The sequence below is a fragment of the Odontesthes bonariensis genome, chromosome 6 (genome assembly GCF_027942865.1).
Source record: "Odontesthes bonariensis isolate fOdoBon6 chromosome 6, fOdoBon6.hap1, whole genome shotgun sequence".
NCBI classification, from domain to species: Eukaryota; Metazoa; Chordata; class Actinopteri; order Atheriniformes; family Atherinopsidae; genus Odontesthes; species Odontesthes bonariensis.
The window spans coordinates 37,907,263-37,930,189 of record NC_134511.1 but is presented as its reverse complement, the minus strand read 5'-3'; the positions used below and the strand labels follow the sequence as shown (position 1 = coordinate 37,930,189).

Sequence of the window (22,927 nt, the reverse complement as noted above, 5' to 3'; positions counted from 1 at the left end):
TGAAGTCAGAAATTGGTTTTAGATATGAAAAAGGAGCCAGGAACAAATATTTAGTGAGCAAAAAAAAAGAAATAATTTTAATGTTTAAACCTTGAGCAGTAATTATTACACAAATATGTGTATTGCAGTAACATATTGTTTGCATTGTCAGTCCCTGATTACAGTACAGTAGCGTTAAAAGAAAGGGCTTCAACCTGAAAGGCACCAGCATCGAATCACAGTTATAATGCCACAAGAAAAAAGAAAAAAAAACAGCATTTCACTTAGCAAATGAATGTAGTCTGTGTCCTACAACCACATTACTCTATCTGGACATTTGAATGCATCATGTGACAAGTATAAAAAGAAACTAATGACATCAGCAATGCATCTGGCTCCTGAAGTGAATTAATAAGACCTCTCATTCTATTAATAATATTATAAAAGATTATTAGACAAAAAAATATATATATATAGGTTGTACCAAAGCAATTCATACAAGCATGCTACATGATCAAATACAGTCATTCACACACAAACTAATGATAAGGGCAGACCTTAAAGTGCTAGAACAAATAAAAAAGTTCCGATAATGTTTCATTGTGAGAAATGTTGCGCTTCCATGTCACCACTTGGGGGTGTAGCATTGATTGGCATGAACACACATGACATGAGCCCAGTATAAAATGCAGCCAACATACAAACAAGTTTCAGCATACAGCAACTGGCACCATTGGTATTAGAGACGGTCATAGATCTAGTGATCTGTAAAGTATTTATGAAGAGCAACATAAAGAATGTGACAATATTCATTCAAGTGGTGTTTTCCCCAAAATATGATGAAAATGTAGAAATTCTCCATTGCTAAAAAACCCATCAAAAGGCACAGACTTAAACTAAACATAAATCCCCTGCCTTATTGCTGAAGTGTTTCAGCTTCAAGCACAAAAAAGTAACTAGTCCAACTTTTAAATGGCTTTACCCTGTTATGTCGTCCTGCAATCTAAATACAATTCAAGTCTGAACACAAATGCTGAGGTGGGATTCCCCATGAGATTGGCTCATGTTTTATGGTCTTGCTAAAGTACTGTAAATGTATTTTGGTGCATGGATATGCAAGTTGATTATTATGAGAAAATAATTCTACAGGGGAAACACACACAAGCACATAACACACTTGATGAGTATCCAAAGCAAAATATATAAAATTAAATAACTAAGCTCTGTATCTCTCTATATAACAGTTTTCTTATTGTCCTCTAATAACACTTAACTACATTATACTAAGCAGATCATCCAGTTTGTTATATATATTTACATGGTAATACTGCTAGACTGTGCATTCATGTTGTCTTGGACTGAAAACAGCTGTACAATAGTGTATAATGAGTACAATAGTTAACATTCACGAAAGGACTATTTCCAAAATTTCTCAAAAGACTAGGAATCAGTCTATTGTATGATTTTGTTGACTATTCTACTTGTTGCTGTCTTCATCTTCAAATGAAGTGTTTTGCAAAGTGAACACATGTAGTGCTTATAAAAGCAATATTGTACATATACAGGAATATCACTTTACTGGGAGATTCTTTCAGAAAAAAAAGTTGCACACAGATTAAACAAAGCAAAACAACTAGACCTTCCTGACAGACCCTGAGTAACCCTTAATAAATATGAATTACCTCAGAGAATAAGACCATGAGCTCTAGTCTGACCACAGTCAGGTTAAAAATTTTGCTGTTGCATTAACTTGCGTGTGAAAGACAAACTGACGGAACTGTGGTCTGGCTGGGTTAGCTGTTTGACTTGACGGTATTTATGGAAAGGTACAAAAAAACATACATGTGGGTTTGTATGCCCCGGTATCCATATGTACTTTTGTGACTATCTGTACAATATCTGGATGTGTCTCACACTCCAGTAGGGCTTTGGTCCCCAGAATCTGAGGAGGACATGGAGCAGCGGCGTCTCTTAGCGGCACTAGAGCCCTGGAGCATGCTGGGATGGAAGCCTGCATGTCGCCGGGCATGTTTAGTCAGGTGGTCACTCCTCATGAAACACTTGTCACACAATGGACAGTTGAAGCGCTTTTCGCCCGTGTGCGTGCGATAGTGACGCGTCAGCTCATCTGATCGGGAGAACTTCTTGCTGCAGTCTGGCCAGGTACACTGGAATGGGCGCTCACCTGAGGAGACACATGCAGATTTTGTCGGTGAGTTTGTTGATTAGAGTGTAAAAACAATTTAAAATGCCCCTTTTCATGCTATTTTAAACATGAATTAATTCACCCTTAGGTTCCATTAGAATATGAATTAACAAAAAATCAGAAATTAATTTCTAATCCTGATTATTTAAGGCCCAATCTCTATGTATTGGTCAGCAGACTGGTTAAAAAATTGGGTGTTTGGCTCAGATTCATTGCTGGTGTTATGTACATAGCTGGCCATTGACATATTGGTATATATGTAGCCAAAATGACCAAACACAAGGGTGGAGTTGGAGGATAATACCTGAAACCTGACTGTACAAAAATGCATAGCTTTGAGGCCTAGTCTTAGTTAGACGCCCATCAGGAAAGGGAGTTTAATTAAACCAGAAATATTTTGGAGTGAGAGCCTGGCAGCTGTCCGAAGTATTTCTCTTTGTGGCACCCGATACCAACATCTATCTCACTCTAAAGGGCGGATTATAGTTCTGCGTCTATCGTCTTGACGTGTTGCTTTGCTCTGGTCGCGAACCACTTTTCATGTTATGGTTCTGCAACACTCGGTCTGGAATTTCTCGGGACGCACAGCAGTTTCCCCTCGCGAGAATTTCGGTGGGCGGTGACGAGAACTTTCGGCGGCGCAGGCGGAAGTGTTTATCTTTCAAAAAAAAAAAAGTGTATGCAAGATATGGATCTGGAGTTGCTCGACATCGAAGAAGAACAGCTTCTTTTATTGGAGTTGGCGAAAATGCAAAGGTGGAAGCCACACAGACAACCGGAAAGGCACACCGAGGACCAATCATAGCCGCTTTTGTCTGCGCACAGAGGCTTTGCGCCTGAAGCATAAATCAGGCTTAAGTATTAATTAGACAATTTGAACATGTCATGAGTTATGGAAGTGATGGTCAGGCCGTATGGAGAGACACGCCCCTGGACTTTAATTTCCTAGTAAAGTTTATTTGCATGCTAACTGTTTTGATTCATGACTATGTTTTAATTAATAATTTCTTGATTAGGTAGGCAACAGTTTTACTGGGGTGGATTGTTTTGATCCATTTTTAGGTCAGTGTATCTATAAGTCACTCTTGGACATACAGATCAACTTAATCAGTAAGTAGAATGTGCACAACTCATCAAAAATGTTGGATGTTTAGATGAGAGCCGGATACAATCAGCCTTCACGATTATTCTGAATTGAGGATGCCCACCTCTGCTTAAGTCAGTGCTAAAGTTGACAAAAAAACTTAGCCCTCCTCTCACCTCATTTCACCTCAGGTCTCTGATGGCTTCAAAAAATCTAAAGGTGGCAATGGTGAAATGCTAAACCCATGGCTTTATAATTGTAACCCATAAAACATGTATGATGTCGTAGTGATGGTTTCCATCTCTTATACAGTTTGTGACCAAAAATTTACAACAAACAAATTTCATTAAATACCAAGCTTTAATCTCATCCATCATCCTTGCAGAGCTGCTATGGGGGTCAGTCTACATGTGTTTTGTGGACTTGGAGAATGCTTACAACAGTGTCCCCTGTGGGATTCTGTAGGGAGTGCTCTAGGAGTAGGATAAAGTCGCTTTTGCGGGCTATTTGGTCCCTGTATAACCAAAGCAAGAATTGTGTCCACAATTTTGGAACAAAGTCAAGCTTGTTTGGACTTTGCTAGGGCTGCCCCTTGTCTTCAATCCTGTTAGTGATTTTTATAGACAGAATCTCAAGTCATAGTCGGAGAGAGGAGGATGTCTAATTTGGGAACCTCAGAGTTGTATCTATTTTCTTTGCAGATGATGTGTTTCTATATGCTTCTTAAAGCCATGACCTCAGTACACACTGGAGCAGTTTGCAGCTGAGTGTGACAAGGTCGGGATGAAAGTGAGCTCTTCAAAATCCAAGGTCATGGCTCTAAACTGTAAAAAGGTGGAGTGCTCCCTAAGTATCAGAGATGAGTCCCTGCCTGAAGCGGGGGAGTTTAAGTATCTTGAGATCTTGCTCACGAGATGGAAAGTTGGAACGAGAGATGGACAAATGGATCGGGGTTTCGTCATCAGTAACGAGGGCGCTGCTCTGGTCCCACACAAAACATATAATAACTTTCTCTTGTGTATTTAACAATAATTAGGCCAAAATGCAAAAGCAGTAGATTATTCATCAATCATTTTCTCTATGACGTTATCATTCTCTCACATAGTTGTGGAGGAATTTTAGCTGAGTCTTCTTCATGAGGTTTGTGGGCACTTTTTTATGCAAAGCTCTATAAAGATAACTGGTAAATGAACTGCAGTGATGTCTTGCTGGTCTAGTCTTGATTAAGCAAAGCATTTTTACACCACAAGCCACATTCAGACACATTTAAAGAGCACTTTTTAGTCAAATTTTCTTTCCTTTTTTCAGCCAATACAAGGCATTTTCCCTCTGCAATACACATACATAGAAACACAGATGAATACATTCAAGACATTGTGGGATTCAGTGTCTTACCTAAGGTCACTTTGCCATTGGACTGAGAAAACCAGAGATCAAACCACAAACCTGATTGGCAGACAACTGCTCGGCCTTCTGAGCCACATGTGCCCCCTCTCTTAAGGTTCTGCCACAACATTTTATTTGTTTTCCAGACTAGACGTTGACTGGGTAATTACAACACCTTGGTTCTTTTCCTTTGCAGCCATTCTGTTATAGATTTGCTGCTGTGCAATGGATTATCATCCTGTTGTATGACCCAATGTCAGCCAAGCTTTAGCAGTTGGAAAGATGGCCTGACATATTTGACTCTGGAATACTTTATTATACTGAGGAGTTTGTGGTTGACTTAATGACAGCAAAATGTCCTGGTCCTGTGACTAAAAGCCAAGCTTGAATCCACACGCCGCCATCACCGTGCTTAACAGTTGTTTGTGCTGATAAACTGTGTTTGGTTCTCACCAAATGTAGCATAGTACATTACAGCTAAATATCAGCATACCGGTCTGGTATGTCCATACGACATTGTTCCAGAAGTCTGGTGACTTTTCAGATGCAACTTTGCAAACCTAAACTCTGCTGCCATTGTCTTTTTAGAGAGAAGAGGCAACCCTTCCAAAGAAGCCACACTTGTGCAGCCTTTTTTCTAACTGTACAGTCGTAAAGACTTAACATGCTACCTGAGGTTTTTACAGTCTGTGATGTAGCTCCCATGTTTTTTATTTTATTTTCTGAGCAGTGACCTTGGGGGAACTTTCCGGGATGTCCAGCAAGTTGGAAAGATTGGCAGCTGTCTTAAATGTTTTTCAAATGTAAGCAACTGTTCTCACTGTAGAATGATGGACTTCAATTTGTTTGGAAATGGTCTTACAACATTCAAAGATTGATTAACTGCAATTGATTAACTTCTGTAGGATAATAGCTGATGTCTTTATTATTTGGCATTGTGTTGAAACACACCTGGATTCTCCAAAACCAACAAACTGCTAAAATGTCTGCTTGTATAGAGGTGGTCACACTTTAGGATTATAAATGAATTAATGGCATTTGATTTGCAGCACCCAGCAGGTACTTCCCCATTTCATTTCTGTAATAGCAGCAAGGGGGGAACTCGGTTTTCACTCACTGCTTTGGCATTTTGGCTTAGTTCTAGTTTAATAAAATGGCATGCGTTCTTGTGCATCTGAGGTTGTGTCGACCTTATTTTAAGACATGGCAAGGACCAGGTCATTTTTTCAATATGTCCAGATTTTTAAAACCATCGAGCGTGTTTGTTCTATTTATTCAAGATGGCAGTATCTAACAAAATATTAGTTTTGGATCATTTCATTAACAAAAAGACAATAAACTGATACAATAAACTGGGAGGCTAATGCTGTGTTGCAGGTACTGCTTAAACCAATAACAGATACAGATTAGTCTAGATCAAAAGCCACTGTTATTAATAATTACCATAATGACAACAAACACACAGAAGAGGTATACTGTAAAGATTAATTACACCTGAGATTGAGAAAGATGTTGCAAGAGAAAGCTTCAGATGTAATACTATTCTAGGAAGGATACAGCTTGTATCATTCTTAGAAATACTTTCTGGAACATATTGATTTAGAAATGGTGAACTAAGATCAGAGATATGTGATTAATAAAACACACATGAAGCCACACCCCAACTCCTTCCCCACGTGCTCGACAAGACCACATGTCTGCTCTTGTTTACAACCCTCCAGTTTGAGGGGAGGGGAGATGGATGACGTATGAGGAAACGGTGGTGCAGGGCGGGTTACCTCCGGACAAGAACATGTGGGCACAACAGTGTCGCAATGACCTGTCTGACAATTATAAGACAATGTGTTGACAAACTGTTACTTCTTATGACCACAGTAACTGCGGGCCAATCCCTCATTGGACAAGGTGTAATTAAACACAATAAATCGAATCATTATTTGAGTGACATCGCGTGCAGTGCTTCGGAGTGATTGATTACGCCCCAATCAGTCTGCCGTGCATGACATAGGGGCGGCGGCACGTGATGTTCCTAAAACATCCCGGTCCTGCTGCGTGTCACGAACACATTGAGATACACCTTTATCTCACACACGCCTCCCCTCTACTATCAGGCAGCCAGTCTGTGGCCCAGCACGAGCCAGTAAGTCACACCCCCAAGCAGACGAATTCACGGGGCCAGTTTCTGTTAACATATTGTTCGTATGCAAGGACATGTGGTCACATAGCCCGCAAGCCATAGAAAGTCACGACACACTCTGTAGTTCTGCTCTATAACTGGCACATACTTTGAGTATATTAAGCGATTCAATCAGCATATGAACAAGTAATTGAATCATTATAAGCTATTTCAAAATATTTCATAAATATAAGCGCATTTCGGAAATATTCACATAGGCTATTTGACGACCCTGATACATTAGACTTTTCAACGGACATGCGTAGTGAACAAGTGACGCAGCGCGGTTTTGCTGTCGTCAACAGAACCGATCCTGTGAGCTTCGTAGGCGTGTCACCCAGGCTCCCGGCAGGACCTCCACTTACCGGTATGAACCCTAAGGTGAGCTTTGAGGTGGGACGACTTGCCGTACATCTTCCCACAGCCAGCAAAGGGGCAGCAGTGTCTCTTCTCGGGGGACTCTTGTCTCCCCGCCGGCTTGTTTCGGGGATGTTTGAGAGCCAGCGAGCCCCGGCTGTCTTCGGCATTCACGCAGCAGCTCCCACCTTCCTCTTCCTGCGTGCCAGCTTCGCTGCCCCCGAGACATCTGCTGCCTCCGGCGCCGATAGCGTCAGGGCTGCATTTCTTCAAGTCCAGTAAAATCATTGCCACCATAAGTAAAGTCCTGTTCTCTTGGTTTTCTTTCAATATGTCCTCTGTCCTCCCAGGAGAACGGCCGGGGACGCAGTCCGCAGAGACATCTACCTCCGACATCACAACAGCAGGACCGGGCAGATTAAAAAAAACAAAAACAGTCCCTCTAGAGAGGCTTTATCTTTGCAAAGCAAACCAAAAAAGCGGAAACAAAATAAATCAGACCGTAGTCCTTAGAGGAAACGTGGGTAATCATTCACACGTGTCGTCCTCAATGTGACTATTCCGCAAAGACTGCGCGCTTTCTTGTTGAGGATGCTGGGCGGACAAATAAACACCGCCTCAGGAAAGATAGCAGTTTCACTCCCAAGGTCTTCTTCTCTTCGTCTTGCTCTCGCTCTTCTTTCTAAACGCCTGGTCAGAAAAAAAAGAAGAAGTGTGTCGACTGAGCGGTTGTGTCTGCGTGTATTTCGCCTTTCCGTGCCTTCCCACTCATGCGTCAACTTGTCCTATTTTACTGAGAGCTGCACTTCTCTCAACTCTAAGAAACAATTTCGCGGAATCCCACGGTGTCATAATAAAAACGGGCTCTGATTGGCTGACGGGGAACGTGACTCGTATTTTGGACTTGCCTTTTCACCGCAGTGATTGATGACACGTTGGACCAATCGTAGGCTGGGTTTGGGGAACAGGGGGCTGGGTCAGACTGATGCTACATTTAGGTAGGGCCTACCTAATGTGACTGGGAAATATGGGAGGAAAGATGAAAAATGAATATGGAAATTTCAGCTTAGAATTTCTGTGCAAATACAGGTGCGACGAATTTCTGGGTCCCTTAGTCTCGTCGTGAAATTAGAATTCTACACAAATCAAAAAAGGCAAACTCACACGTGATGATCAACAGGTGGATTGGGACTGTATAAAGAAAGAATGTCACTTACCTCAATACTGTTCAGTTACACAGCCCACACTGTCATCTCCTGCCATCCATAACATTGATATATTAACAACTCGTCCCGCCTTCACTATCTAATGAATGGCAAAAAAATAAAATAAATTGTGTAAAGAAGAGAGACACATGTTTTGTTCATTAAATGTAATACAACCCAGTCCATTATACTTTAGCTGAAAACATGTCTCACTATGTTCCAGTTTCACAACCTGATCCTAAATTAGCACGGCCCCCAACTGTCCTCAAAGCTACACTTGAACTCTTCACTGCCAACACAAACTCTGTAGCTACAGCTTTTTTCATTCTTACAAATGCAAAAAGAAACACGTTACGTGTGCATTTAGAATGGTGCGTATAGATTTCCTCCATTTTCCTCACCAGTCACCAGAAATTAAAAAAAAAGACCAAAACTGTTTATAAATTCATAATGTAAATGCTTTACAATACTTGCATCATGATTGCTTTATGCTGCACACAATAGCTCATACGTGCTTTGTCCACTGCATTAGGCATCAAAGGTTAGGACAGTTTACGCTTCAGTTTATGTGGTCATTTCTTGATAAAATTACATTTGCTGCTGCAATAACTACGCGTAAGTTACATTTGACAGAGTTCACACATTAATTCAAGAATAAAAGAAAAAAATACAAGAAATAAAATCATTGTATCGTATACATTGAGACAAAGTTGTGAGGCACCCAAATACAGTGTAGTTATTTCTTTTGCTTCAGTTTTCTTTCTTCTCAGCCTCAAAGCTTGCAGTCAGGCGGTTAACAGTGCTCTTTTTAAGTCTGACTGGTGTCTTAAACAAAACTAAATGAAAGAAAACACAAACGATGGCATGTGTAGCATTAATACACTCCACAGAAGAGACTATTATGCAGCTAACCCACTTGTAACAAGACCCCTCAACTTTAATAGGGAGTGCTCTCAGTGCAGGGGGTGGTTCACATATGGCCGAGTTCTTAGAAAGTCCTACTCGGCTATATTTTGGGGGGGGGGGGGGGAGAGAGACTGTGAATGAGCAATGCTGCCCCCGAGCAGTTTCCCTTTGTATGAACATTAGATCCTCTCCCCCCTTGTGACACAAAGGTGTTGTCCTGCATGTCCATAGAAATTAACGCGAGAAAAATAAAGTGTCAGACGCCGGGTATGTATTGTATACATTTCGTATTGTGTGACTGTCAAAAACTGATGTTATTTCTGGCAGTAGAGAGCGCCGCCCCTCCTCTGAATAACTACAAAAATACCCTCCGCTGTTGAGGATAAACACTGCAGCAATGAGCCACTACCTTAAAGCAGAGTTATCTGAATCCCTGAATTTACACTTCTGCTGTTGACACGATATGAGAGACAATCTGTACAAGAGGAAACGTTCAAGTGCAAACACAAAGTCCCTATTTGTGCTCCACAGAATCAACACTGCAGAGACATCTCACCCTTTCCCAGGATCGCCCACTCTGAAAACTCCGCTTCCCCTCCCCTGCCATGCTCGATTCAGTAGCACAACGCGCATTTTTCCAAGAAAAAAAATCTAGTTGAAATGGGGTCTTGGCCGGAACACCCCCACCTCCCTCCACAGAGCTGTAAACATTTCTGCTGAAGAGGAGGCGCGTCAGCGGCTGGCTGCTACTGCAGCCCCCCCCCCCCCCCGTCTCTCAAAAGAGCAAAAGTTCAGGAGTGCACGCCGCTTCTGGGTCATGTCGTTGAGTTGACACGATTGTGGCAAAGATAAAGTTGTTTTCGAGTGTGTAGGCGCGTGCGTGTGATGTAACAGCGAGAAGGAGGGGGCACGTGCGAAATCTCGGTACAAAATGTTCCCATCCACGTGCGCAGTGCGAGCTGACACATCACTGCTGGCCCCGTTCCCTTATGTGAACAGGCTTCTCTTCCCTACGCACACCCAACCACCCACCCACCCACACAAGCGCGCACAGCCGGACAGACTGGAGGTCCCAGTCCAGTTCGTCTTCTGTCGGCGCTGTCCGTTCATGAGGACAGGCATGGCAGATTAAACACAACAGACTTTACGATTAACAACCAGGAGTCTGATGCAAAGTCAACGAATAGACAGCGGAATAATACATGAGTCACACAGCCCCAAAAATATATCAGCAAAATACACAGTGTAGTGAACATTTATCCAAGCCCTGAAGTAACATTTGGGATGATGTATGAAGTGTTTTTACGTTTTGATAGGAAAACTTTTCTCCTCCGGGAGCTTTTCTGCCTCAGGTAGTGGGCTACGTTTTAAACATGACAGGAGCACTTGTCTCAATTATCTCAGGAACAGCCAGGGGGAGTTACATTTTGTAGCCACTGACAACATGTTTTTTGCATTTTCTGATAATCGAGGCAAGGAAAAACAGGCAAGACACAGAGTACCAATCTATTCGTTTATTTAACAATGCATGCCAGACATGATCCTATTCACATCGAAGAATACAGATTTGTATTTGCATCCAAATACTCACTACTTTGATTTCATATTATAATCTCTCTATATCTTTCTCTCTGTACACGCCAAGTGGAAGAAGTGCATGCATTAAAAGGACAATAAATCAAGTTTGACCAGTCGAGGGATGAATCTTTTTTAGTTGAACAACATGAGCAGTTATTGCAGGAAAAACATGTGCGTGAAACTCCTCTAGTTCACAAATCACAGGTTTCATAGCAAGGAAGCAAATCTGTTTTGATGATCATGAAATGCTCGTGATTGCCCCAAACTGTGCTGAAATATTACCAAAAAATACTGTACACCAAGATTCTGTTGGGTTGTGTTGTGTTGGCATGCCTCACTGTTGTCAGTGTCAGCTAAATGTTTGAGTTCACACACAAGTTGAACACACATACGCTCACATGCACATCTATCAATTTCTTCCAACAGCCGACATCTCACACAACCAGGAATCAATTACATACATTTTCCTACCTGCCACGGACATGTATGCTTTCTGATATCCCTTACAGTAAGGATAAAGAAAATATAAAAGAAAATATTTTGCTAAAAAAAAATGGATTTCCCATCAAGGTCAAACACACTCATCTGCTTTCACACAGAACTTGAGTACAGTAGTTTAACCTTGGTCTTTTTAATCCTGTCTACGACAGCAGTGCAGACAAAAGCTCACAAGAACATTACTCAGCTTGTGTCCATTTGGATTGGCAATGTTTGATTTGGTTAAAAACGTAAGGAGCAAATGTGCAAGACTAAAACCTGCTCTTTGAAAACACAAGTAATAAACCTGGGCTGGGGGTGGGGGGGTCTGTTACTTTTGTTATTACTGTTGGCTTTCACAGTTGAGCAGGTGGAGCAGGTATGAAGACATTCATTCGCATACTATTGCCTTTTCTGAAGACATAGATCAATAAACATTTTGCTTTTCATAAACCCCAACGATTCTGGAATAGACTCATAAAGAACAGTGATCAAAATGGATACTTTCTGCTTCAGACAAACTCATGTCTTTTTCTTTCAACCATGACGCCATGTTTTACTTTTCTTTCCTGCATCACTGGGGTAATATTGTCCCTGAGCACTGACCTGGCGTCATCCTTTCACCTGTTAACTATAATGTAGCCCACATATTTGTTGAAGAAATTGCAAATCTGATCTTTTGCATGTGTGCACTGGCTACAACATGCCTCAAAATCTGTCCAACCTGCGTGATCCATACTGACCATGTATCCACAAATTTTTTTTTTGTTGACATTCAGATTATTAGATTAAGGGACATCCCAAAGATTGCCCAATGTTTTACGGCATTATCGACTAAGAGCAATTAATAATCTGGATGTTTGGATTTTAAATTTGGGTTGTGACACAAAAGTCAGATGAATCGGTTCAAGCAAGACAGAAGAGTCACTCCAACAGCACTAGCCCTATTTCAAAGCCATGTCCTCATCGTTATGTCTCGTGTGTAAACACATTTTTTTCTTGATCTATAAAACGATTCTGCTCAATATAACTTTTATGAACTTTGGTGAATTCAAATAAATGTCCACACACGCAATGATACAGCCAACAATTCATAACAAGTCATCCGTTCTGTACATCGGATGAGTTCAAAGAGAACAACAAAAGTCTATGAGAAAATAATCACTGATATCTGGCCTCTATGAATAAAAACAAAGAGGACAAAAATGAGAGATTTCACAGATTCTTGAACCACATCAGTCCCCACATACACCATCTCTGCCCAAAAGGCACCCTAAGTTTGGTATGCTGGCAACTTTGTATTGCCACATTGACATTAGAAAATTCTCATGAGTTGCTTGATAAAACACACAATAAAAATTACTTTAAGTACTTTAAATATGATTGAAATGTACAGACTATTCCATATCCAATAAATAATATTTTACATTGTTATTTAGTGCATGTAGGTGGTCAATTTTTATTAAATTCAAAAGTTTAATTATAAAATACTTAAAATTTGACAAAAATATCACTGAGAAATTCAAACAAGCATATACTTTAATAATCAGCAATGAGCCAGAAAAATATCAATAAACAGAATCATCATCTCAAAATAAAAGCAACATGATTAAACTGAATTGTAGTAGCCAGGAAATATAAAACATTAAAATCATAAAGGATTCTATTAATCTCACCTATATTATTTGTACAAAGCTAACTGAGAAAGACATTCTCCTCCCCACCAGACTTCCAGTACAATAAAAAATAGAAAAATTTTAAAACACTAAACTGGCTTTCATCTTTTGATAATATTAGTAATTCCAAGTTTCCTCCTACATGTCACTTAAAATGCACACCTTTCTTAAATCTCAGCTAGAATGCATATACTCAACAGCTTATTCATAAGCTTTTTTTTTTTCAAAGTAAATTCTTAAGTAGGTCCTTTTTTACAAACTCTTTTTGTCCTGTATACATTGATAGCAGGCTTAGTTATTGAGTGACTGCTTTCTTTTACAGTTTCCTTGCAGTGGTTTGCTTTGAAAAATAACAAAGAAAAACAAATGACAGTTATGGAATAGATAAAGGACGGATCTATTAGGTGTAGCTGGATGTAAAACTTTGCAAAAGTAATTACACTGCTAAAACCTGAAAGAGGAAGGCTGGGTTATCAGAGAGCTACGATTTTTGGTGTCAGGTACAGGCAAAAAAGGTTTACACCAGGTTCACAGAGGAAAAGGGCCTCTCAGTCAGGCTCATATCATCCTCATGTCCCCATCTTTTGCAGCTGCATTTCATAGTTCTCTGGAATCAGATGAGAATTATCTCTTCTACAGTGACTGTAGGATTTGAGAGACAATGTTTGTGTGCAGACGGTGTCTTGATGTGAACACGTCTTTGATCACAGACCATTTCTTACCTATTGGCCTTCAAAGCACTGGTTACCCACATCCTCTAACTTGACACAAACTCACAAACAAGAGCTGACATGCTTGAGAAATGACTTCTATACTGTGAAAAGCTGCTTTCTGTTTCTAGCTGATCTGATGGAAAAAAGTTAAGTGTTATTTTAGAGATGCTGTGATATGTGAACAAAACACAAAGATGGTTTTCCCTTGAAAAATACAGTGCACTGTATTTTGATTACTTTAAAAGTGTACTTGCGTATCCAGAGGTAAGTTGTTGCCATGTTACAACACGCAGTCCACAAATGTCATGATTTGTATATGAAATCAGCTTCTTCCTGCCTGCTAGAGCTGGGGCCACACAGGTTTGAGTTGCACAATGAGCAGAAAATGTTTTTGAGGCAAATAATTTGCAGTGGTGATACAAAGACAAAATGACTAAATGAAGTGTCTCTCTTCTGCGTCTTTCTCTCTTTCTCTGTGTCTCAGACTTGACAGCGTCTACTGCATAATGCAACTAGGAATAACATTATACTGTGTAAAGTGTGACTGATATGTGATGCAACACAGTGACAGATGTCTACTTGATGTAAAGTTGGTTGGTGGAAGACATACAAAACAAATACACCTTCCATTGCCATAACAACCCATTGAAAGTTACTTAGCTATAAGAGGTATAAACTAGTCTAGATTCAAAGCTCTTTGTTTGGACTCTTGTACACAGGACCTTCTAAATCTTCTGTCCCTTTTGCCTCTCATTCATGGCTCAGGGTAAAGCTGCCCTTCAAAACTGTCAATACTGACTAGGAATAAACTTTTCTAACCTAAAATGCAAGTGTAGATCTGGTTCAGATCAGTATCTTCTGGGAACTTCACCCTGCTTTCACTTTTGCCCTTTCAGTTTTCCTCCCTGGCCCTAACAGTGTGCGAGTGCACCAGTGTGTCCTTGTCACGTGTAGTTTTGTCTCTCAAAGCTGCGGAAAGCTGAGGGAGCAGCCAGCTTCCTTAACGAGAGACCATCAGTCTTGGCTGTTTCAGGCCTTGGTCCAGACTTGCTCCTGAGGAAGGGGTTTCTGGGTCCTGCCAGACCCAGCCCGCCAGGCCCAGACCCCCTGTCTGCTCCCAAACCCTGTCCCCTCTCCATCCTCTCACTCACTGACAAGCTCTTCCGATGTGGAGGGGCCAGAGTGAGGGAAGGATGGGAGTCGTCTGAAGAGCAGCTGTTTGCTCTCTCCAGCCTGGAGAAGGGGGAGCAGAGAGGGGCTCCACTGGGTCCACCAAGGCCTCCAAAGCGAGGGGCATCAGGGGCCGGAATCATGTCCTCAGCGTCATCTGGATCAGACTCCGTGTGACTTAGCTCTGCCTCTCTCTCCGGATGAGACAAACTAATATTCGACGGCTTATCAAAGGGGAATGAGGTGGAACCTCCTGGTGAGTGTGAACATTCTGCAGGAGTGTATGGGGCTGAGACACAGCGTGTATCAATGCAGTCAGTGATGCTGGTGTACTCTGCTGCCTTTACCTGGACTCCTGCCCCCAGTCCACCATAGCAACCTCTTGGTGTGAACATGAGGCTGTGTGACTTGACCAAAGGAGGTCCATCCAGGAATGTTGTGCCTGCTGTAGAGAGGTAGCGGCTGCTCTTAGAGCGTTCAAGCAGCCCTGCTGAGGGAGGTGGGGATGGTTCCATATCCCAAGGAGGTAGGGTGGTGTCTGGTAAGAGGTGTGCTGAGCACAGAGACAAATCAGCAGCTGCGCTGTCGTCAAACAGAGCCCCAGTTGTTCCGCTGCTGCCCGCTCTGCCCTCCGAGTGCCTGTCGCCCAAACCGCTTGTGGCAATGCTGCTTAACTCACGGCCTCCGGGCAGCACCGTCTCCATGATATCGGACTGCAGGGAGGAGTCCCTCTGCAGATGTGGGACCACACGGAGAGGGTCAAGAAAGACATCCGTTGGCCCCACCTCCTCAGAGGTTGAGACATAGATGTCGATGCATGATGACGGACGGTGCTGCTGGGAGACCGACAGCGTCGCCAGTGGGAGGGGCTTAGACTCCTTGGGGGCGGCAGTTGAGGATACAGATTGCGAGCTATTGGCTCTGTGGAGACTGAGTGAGCGCTCCTTGAAGAAGCTCTCAGCTCGTTCAGCCCCACTTGCACGTTCTCCAGCACGACCACCTCCAGCACGACCATAGAATGAGTGACTCCTTGCCCGTGCAGTCAGGCCAGTAGGAGAGGGAGGGGACATTGAGCCCTCGGCTGTTCCTTCCAGGGCTTCCTGCAGGCGGTAAGCATTTCCCTCTGTGCTGTTAAAGCTGCTTTGACGGAGGATGTATGCTGCCTCTGGGCACTCAGCTTGACGGAGGATGTATGCAGAGTCTGTGCAGTCAGATGAAGTCCGGGAACGTGCTTTGCCGACCTCCAAACGATCAACACCTGTCACACGCTCCAGCGCTAGGGCAATTCGTCCAATCAGATCCTCCATTTGGGCCAGACGAATATCAACAGTCTGCAGTGATGCTTTCATGAAGTGTTCCCTCTCATTAACTTCTTCCAAACGCATTGCCATGTTCTCCACCCTGATAGAGTGCAGGAAAAAGACAGAAAAGACATCATGAGTGCTTACATGTTGCATAATGGTATTTGGAGTGAAAAAAGTTATGCAGTTTGTCCTACAATCAAAATGTCAGAACTTAAATGATTTGCAGCTCAGTAACTGGTGCTATCATAACTATTGTCATAGCAAGGTGTTTTTTTTCACATTTCTGTCACTTTTGAGAAAATCTAAATTCAGGTTGTTTATTGCTGAGTCTGCTTTCTCAATTGTTTTTGTAATTACAGTGTGTTGGGCCATCACATAGAAAAGGAAGGACTGAAAATAGTACTAAATATGTGCGTCTGTTGTGTGAAAGTTAGATTGCAGACATGCTTCAGTGTAACCTTGTCTGACCTCTCAGATGTGACTCTGATCCTTTCATCATTAGAAGAGTGGAATCTGTCATCTTTCTCTCTAAAGTACTCCTCAATGCATTGCTCCTCAAAGTCATGGACTTTTTTCAGCTCGTCCTCAGTGATAAAAAGCTCTGTGGATAAAAAAAATAAGAAAAAAGTTTGACAGTGTTCATGTTACAATGCCATGTTTAACTGAGTCAAAGTATGAAAATGCCAAGTGCTCAAAACTTTCTATAAACTTAATGTTTTAGCACTAAAACTGATAAATAGTAAGATGTATGACAATGTAACAAGGGTTTTTTTTTCAGGCTTCATTATACACATCTGCCACTCACTCAGTCCATAGTCCCTCTCGTCATCATCATGCTTGCGCCAGCGACAGCACAGATGCTTGAGGACCATAGTTATGTGACTAAAGATGATGAGGGGTGGAGGAAGGACCGGGCGTTCATGGAAGGTCATAATGAGCTGGTAACGCTGGAACTTCCACACCTGATTTGAGATAGACTTCACCTCGAAGAATGTGTTGCTATGAGCAACCAGACAGATTCCAGATCAGTCAAGATTAATTACTTCCACAGAAATCAACAATAAACTGAATCAAGTAATCAGTGGCACAGGAAGATCAGAAATTTGTGGTGGTTTATTATGGAGTGGCAGATTAACTGACTCCTTAGTCAGGAAGTGATGTAGAGGAACATTTGTTATTTATTTCCCATGCAAGATGGATCACACATTAAACACTCATTATGACAGATTATTGGCAAGATAACGTCATTGTGGAAGAAGCAGTCTCCTATTATATGGACACAATTTGCAAACAGTCACTATTGAATTTGGTTTAACAGCGACAGTAACAGGGGCTAAAGAGCACACATGCCTGTATCAAAATCTAAAAACACAGTTAACACAGTTAAACACAGTCTACTTTTATAAAAAACAGTAGCTGTGCCATTTAGATACACCTTTGATGTGGTGGAACTGTTTTATGCCAGTGTTTTAAGAGAGAAATCATTTCAATTATCATGCTGCAACAATATGTTTCTTTGATGAAGTTTACATACTTGAACACAGCTATGAGTAGGTTAACCAGCAGTATGTTGGCCACCAGCAGATAGCAAGCCATGATTGCTGGGACAATCCAAGCACCAGTCTTACAGGGAGGCAGGGTCACCACCACCCCATCTTCAGTGATGTTCTGCCCACAGGGAGCTGAATGAAGCCACGGAATGAATACACATGCACATACTTTAATATACAGAAAATAACACTAACTTTAGAATGACACTTTCAATTAAAACTGATATTTTCATACAAAATTTTGATGCAAGGTTAATTAGACATACATGCAGACACATACTATGAACTGATAATGCAGATAAAATAAAATCTATGTTCAAACCAAAGTAAATTAACAAATACAACATACAGCTAAGACATACTGCACATTGAACACAGGGCCATAACAAACAATGACACAAACAGACCTGAAGATATCAAACAGAAAATACATGTTTTGCAAACAAACAAGAAGCATAATTTATTTTTATGCTTCTTCCCTTGAAGAAAGGATTGGAAAGAGTGCACGCTATAATGGCAGGAGCTCATATTCACAAATGTGCATCTGAAAACAAAACGCACAAACAACACATTTGTCGTGACAACTTGTGTTAACAATATATCTAAACAAGTGTTTAAAATATATTGTAACATAAGAGAGCCATAGTTTCATTCAACAATGGCTGACTTGATTAAATAATCTGAAATGTATTTAGAAAACATAGTATGTTTTTTCCATCTGCGATGGTTCAGTTGCTAGCTTATATCGGGAGCATTAAGTATTTGTTCTTGGTTTGTTTGCCTTTGAGAATAATTCTTGTCATGGTAATCATTGCTTGGTGCTCAATTGTTTCACACAATGCAGCCCAAAGATAGAGAACTGAAGTAATATGTTGTTATACCTTAAAAAGATTTGGATTTAAAAACTCTGACAACTGAACCACGTGAAAAAACAGATTACGGGTGATGAAAGGTGGCTTATAACTATGTCATGGTGTGGATATGTGTACATGGGTTTTATTCCAGCATGATGTAACTTGAGTGATTGTGTACATTTCAATACTCAGCCATGTTAAATGGTGAGTATATTGGTTGAAATATTTCATCAATGATGCTACTGCTCAGAGATGATATGGTTCATGTGACAGATGGCATTATTATCCTGGCGCTGTCACTTCTTCAAATGAAACTAATTAAGGTTTAAGTAAAAGAAATCATGAGAACATCAAAGGAATATCATATCTTTGATTTTTTTCCTCTTGATGTGGCAGTAGACCAAAAACAAATAACATTATTAAAATATGAAATCACATTTGAAAAGTGATGCTGCCATGTAATAGTAGCATTTGCCAGCTAGTACCAAAACTAGTCAGAGTAAAGTTGCTTACAGGGTGCAGTCTAAGGTCAAGCTACTAGCTGTCTCGTCAAATATTTGGGAGAGATAGTAATCTCATAAAGCCATGCCTACATTCACTTCATATTTTCCTGAACTGCTCATTCACACAAATGCTGATATCTGTAGTTGACCTGAGATACCAGCACGAGTGCAACTTTAGCCTTTGAGCATGAAGTCCCATGCATACTTTTGTCTTAAGTGGCCTCTACTGGTAGGAGTGAGCATGACATGGTGTTAATGTGAGGTTGACGAAGGTGAGATGGGATTGGCACATGTGGTTAAATTGAGGTCTATATGTTCAGATTTACTGGGATTTTGACTGCACTGGGCAGTGTGGAATGGACCATTATTACGCCAGGTTCCGTAAGTTCGAAAGTAATTTTCGACCACCCAGAGTTTTTCATTCAGCCTGTGCTTTAACTTCCTACTACGCATTTCTGAAACAAAGAATGAAAACATTATTTCAGATCTCTTCTCTTTGGGCCACTCCTCACATTCTGTACACACTGTCATATACAGTCCAATACAAACAGACAACAGAACAGCACATAGATAGACTCTCCCTCTAAAAGACATTTTCTCACAGACACTTCTCATAGTCTATTTTTGATTTATTGGGTAAGAATCTCACTTTTTCAACATGGTATAAAAGAAAAGTTAGTGGCAAACTGACAGCAAAAGTTAATGTATTTATCTGAGAAAAATTATGCAGATTATGTGGTGTAAACATAAGATTTGTTAAGACTTTCTAAATGATGATACAATTTTTCTCACTTACAGCATTACTGACATTTACTTGTTACTAAATGGCATTTTTAAGTAAAATTTTTTATTTATTCAATCAAGTTACTCCGTATTTGGTCGTACAACAAGTTTCTCTCTTTAGCGTCAGGAACTATTCTTTCCAAAACTCATAAAAATTAATATCATTCAACATCTTACACCCTGAACTTACGGTCAATCTGGTCGGCAAACACCTCTCCATAGATCATCCAGTAGGGCATGAAGAAGATGTTCCTAGCTAGCATCCAAGACGGGTCTTCATTAGGGTTGAGGATGGCTTGGCGTGCCACCCCAAAACTCATGAGCACCACCAACATGATGATCACAAAATACATCATGTCGATCATCTGGATGGGAGGGTTTAGTTGTTTAAAAAGAGAAAAAATAAAAAATGGGCATCAGTTTTGTAAAATTATTCACAGGAAGAACATAATGTGGCAAAATGGCAAGACGGAAGCATAAAAAAAAGAAGTCTGATGGATTATACCAATTTTACTAAGATTTAATTTGATTTGTTTTGGAATTAGACTCAAATAGAAATGTTTAAATGCACTTAATTAAGGTGGATTTGAGATTGATTAAGAAGGTCGCATGGCCAAAGAGGCTACTGAACCCCCCAGGCTAACTCGTGCTCTTCGAACTTCGATCACCTTTTTTTGTGTTTTCTTTTTTAACTGTTGTTTCTCTGGAAAGCTTAAATATCTTAGTCACACTTTTAAAGACAATTTGGAACTGCAGTTGTCATTTTTTATATTATTCATTTTGCTGTATATATTTTTAAGTGTCTATTATACTGAACGAAAAAACATTTCAATGTTTAAAAAAAACTTCTTTTTTTTTTTTTACTTGACTAGTGCTGCAGCCTCACCCACACCAATGGCCTGACTGAATTGTTTAATGCAAATCCAAATGTCTGTCTTTCTAGCTAACTGTTCATTTTCATATCAAAGACTTTGTGTCCAGTGGAGCGTATTCCATGCCAAAGGCAGTCAAGCATCAGATAGATACAAATGATTTGGGTATTCCTGCATAATCCAAGGCTCTGATCTTGCATGCCCTGAGATCAAGCAAATACATTCAGAGGAACATGAGCTCCAAGAGAACTAGCCTCACATTCCACTTACCACTTACAGATTAACTTTTTGCATAATCAGTGTAATCTTAAGATCAGCACAGATCAAGGGAGGTAGGTAAATGGAAACCGAAGAACATATGAAAAAATGACAAGAGATATTTCTAATAAGCAAAGAAAGTCAAACAGACACACAGTTGCTCTCCTCTGCCGCCTCTCACCATCTTGCCAATCATCATCACATAAGGACCCAGGTACTTGTTGACTCCAAAGATATCGAGCAGCCGGATGTACCAATAGATGATGTTAACACAGTAGATAACCCGCCCATAACTCATGAGGGGTGGCTCCTGGAGACGCAGAACCATGCCAACAGAGAATATGAGGATGGCCATGAGGTCTGTGATATTCCAGTACTCCTGAAGCCACACCTTCACCTTCTGTAGTAACTTTCCCGGCTCTGACATCAGGATCTAAAAGATAGAAACGAAAGAAGAAGATGAGGGTGCTAAAATCCAGGACTGATGGAAAGCACAGAAATTGAAGGGCAAAAGAAAAGAATTGAAATGCATTCTATCATGTCCACCATAAGAGGGCAGTATGAGTTCACCAATCAGAAAATTAGCTGTCTGAGAATGATGTGACACAATGATTAATGTATTTCATACACTTACATTAGAAAAAAAAGTGGGATTTAAATTATGAGATAGCCAGAATGCATTTTCTATCTATTCTCTTTCTTTCTTTGCTGCCCGATTTCTATTTCCTGCTTTCATCTTCATCATCATGGGACTCTTTAAATTTGATGTGCTATTTTTTCACCGATCCATCGCTGCTTTTCTTATTAGGTATGAGCTGTTTCATGAAATAGACATAATGCTCAGCTTTTCCATCACTGAAGGAGCTGAATTAAACTGTAGGTAACTCACAGTAAGTTACAGTAACTCGCTTTGTGTCCTGCTTATTGTTTAGTGCATTAAATACATCTCTGCATTTACAGCGCATATCTAGATTCAGCCACCGTCCCAATCATTTGTACCTCTCTCATCTTTTCAATGCCGTTGGTGAAGATGTAAGCAATGACAATCCACTCTTGAGAAGAAGGCCACAGGTCCATCTTGACCAGAACAATGTAGTTGAATAACATCAGGTATCCCACGTATGCCATCTGCATGAAAATACGAAGACAGAGGAGGAACGAGAAGGGCCATATTTGTGGTTACATGCTTGTATTTACGTGCTTCTCCTTTATTAGTATGTTGGAAGATAGTAATATTATTATCATTTTTATGATTAATTTTCAGCTCGAGATTAAAAGAGTAACAAATAAATTTGAGAGTTTATTTTCCAATTTCAAGTCAAGTATTTCACTAATGTAAGTAGTTTAAGTGATTTTAATATGTGTGACTGAAACTGTTGTCATTAAATCCTGCATGCCCACCTGGTTGATATGTTAAGTTTGACTGTTGAAAACAGCACACTGCTCAACATCATCTAACAAGTGTGAATAGTAGTATGAGTCGAAAAATAGAAGTATGAGTTGAAGACTTAATTTTGAGAGAAAAACAAGTATCTGTTCAACAAGTGCAATCACTGAAACATAATGTTGAACAATTTTCTTTAACCCAAAGAGCAGAAGGGAGAGGCAACGGGAAAAGAGAGCAGCGAGTGGAAAATGGGATGAAAAAAACAACTCTCGGCATATTTTCTTATATTAAAGCGGCAGTCGGCAACTTTTTTTTAGTCATATTAGCTTGAACTGTCATGGGATTCTGGAAGTAGAATATTAAATAGGCTGTTTAGGAAAAATAACAAAATCTTTAGCTCCCTCTGAAGCCTGTAATCATGCTTGCAAAAGTCGAGCGCTCCCGGCTGTTTTTAACCAATCAAGTTAGGGTGGAGGAATCCTACCTGTCAATCACAGCTTGTG

The 22,927-nt window shown here is 40.7% G+C and overlaps 2 protein-coding genes across 13 annotated transcripts in view; both read right to left on the bottom strand.

Annotated features, from left to right (window-relative positions):
• Positions 1-49: 49 nt before the first annotated feature.
• Positions 50-8,444, bottom strand: klf9 (Kruppel like factor 9). Its single transcript, XM_075468712.1, has 2 exons — positions 7,197-8,444; positions 50-2,164 (listed from the first exon to the last, which is right to left on the bottom strand). The coding sequence occupies exons 1-2, from the start codon at positions 7,582-7,584 to the stop codon at positions 1,890-1,892; spliced, it is 663 nt and encodes a 220-aa protein (XP_075324827.1). The 5' UTR covers positions 7,585-8,444; the 3' UTR covers positions 50-1,889.
• A 2,363-nt stretch (positions 8,445-10,807) lies between these two features.
• The window catches only part of trpm3 (transient receptor potential cation channel, subfamily M, member 3), a 169,077-nt gene continuing 156,957 nt past the window's right edge, over positions 10,808-22,927 (bottom strand). For 6 of the 12 annotated variants that reach the window (XM_075468699.1, XM_075468704.1, XM_075468701.1 and 3 more), the window contains 8 exons: positions 22,037-22,165; positions 21,219-21,470; positions 20,098-20,272; positions 19,451-19,579; positions 17,752-17,899; positions 17,023-17,216; positions 16,686-16,818; positions 10,808-16,314 (listed from right to left, as the gene is read on the bottom strand). In XM_075468699.1, coding sequence (XP_075324814.1) covers positions 14,688-16,314; positions 16,686-16,818; positions 17,023-17,216; positions 17,752-17,899; positions 19,451-19,579; positions 20,098-20,272; positions 21,219-21,470; positions 22,037-22,165 — 2,787 coding nt within the window. In that variant the 3' untranslated portion in view covers positions 10,808-14,687. The remainder of the gene's footprint in view (positions 16,315-16,685; positions 16,819-17,022; positions 17,217-17,751; positions 17,900-19,450; positions 19,580-20,097; positions 20,273-21,218; positions 21,471-22,036; positions 22,166-22,927) is intronic. The other 6 variants (XM_075468703.1, XM_075468708.1, XM_075468706.1 and 3 more) reach the window with 1 other exon arrangement.

Bases quoted from the DNA above. Each gene is read 5' to 3' on its own strand.
- klf9 (XM_075468712.1), bottom strand. From the start codon at position 7,584: ATGTCGGAGGTAGATGTCTCTGCGGACTGCGTCCCCGGCCGTTCTCCT. The intron at 2,165-7,196 runs GTAAGTGGAGGT...GTGTCTCCTCAG, and splicing joins TCACCTTAGGGTTCATACCG to GTGAGCGCCCATTCCAGTGT.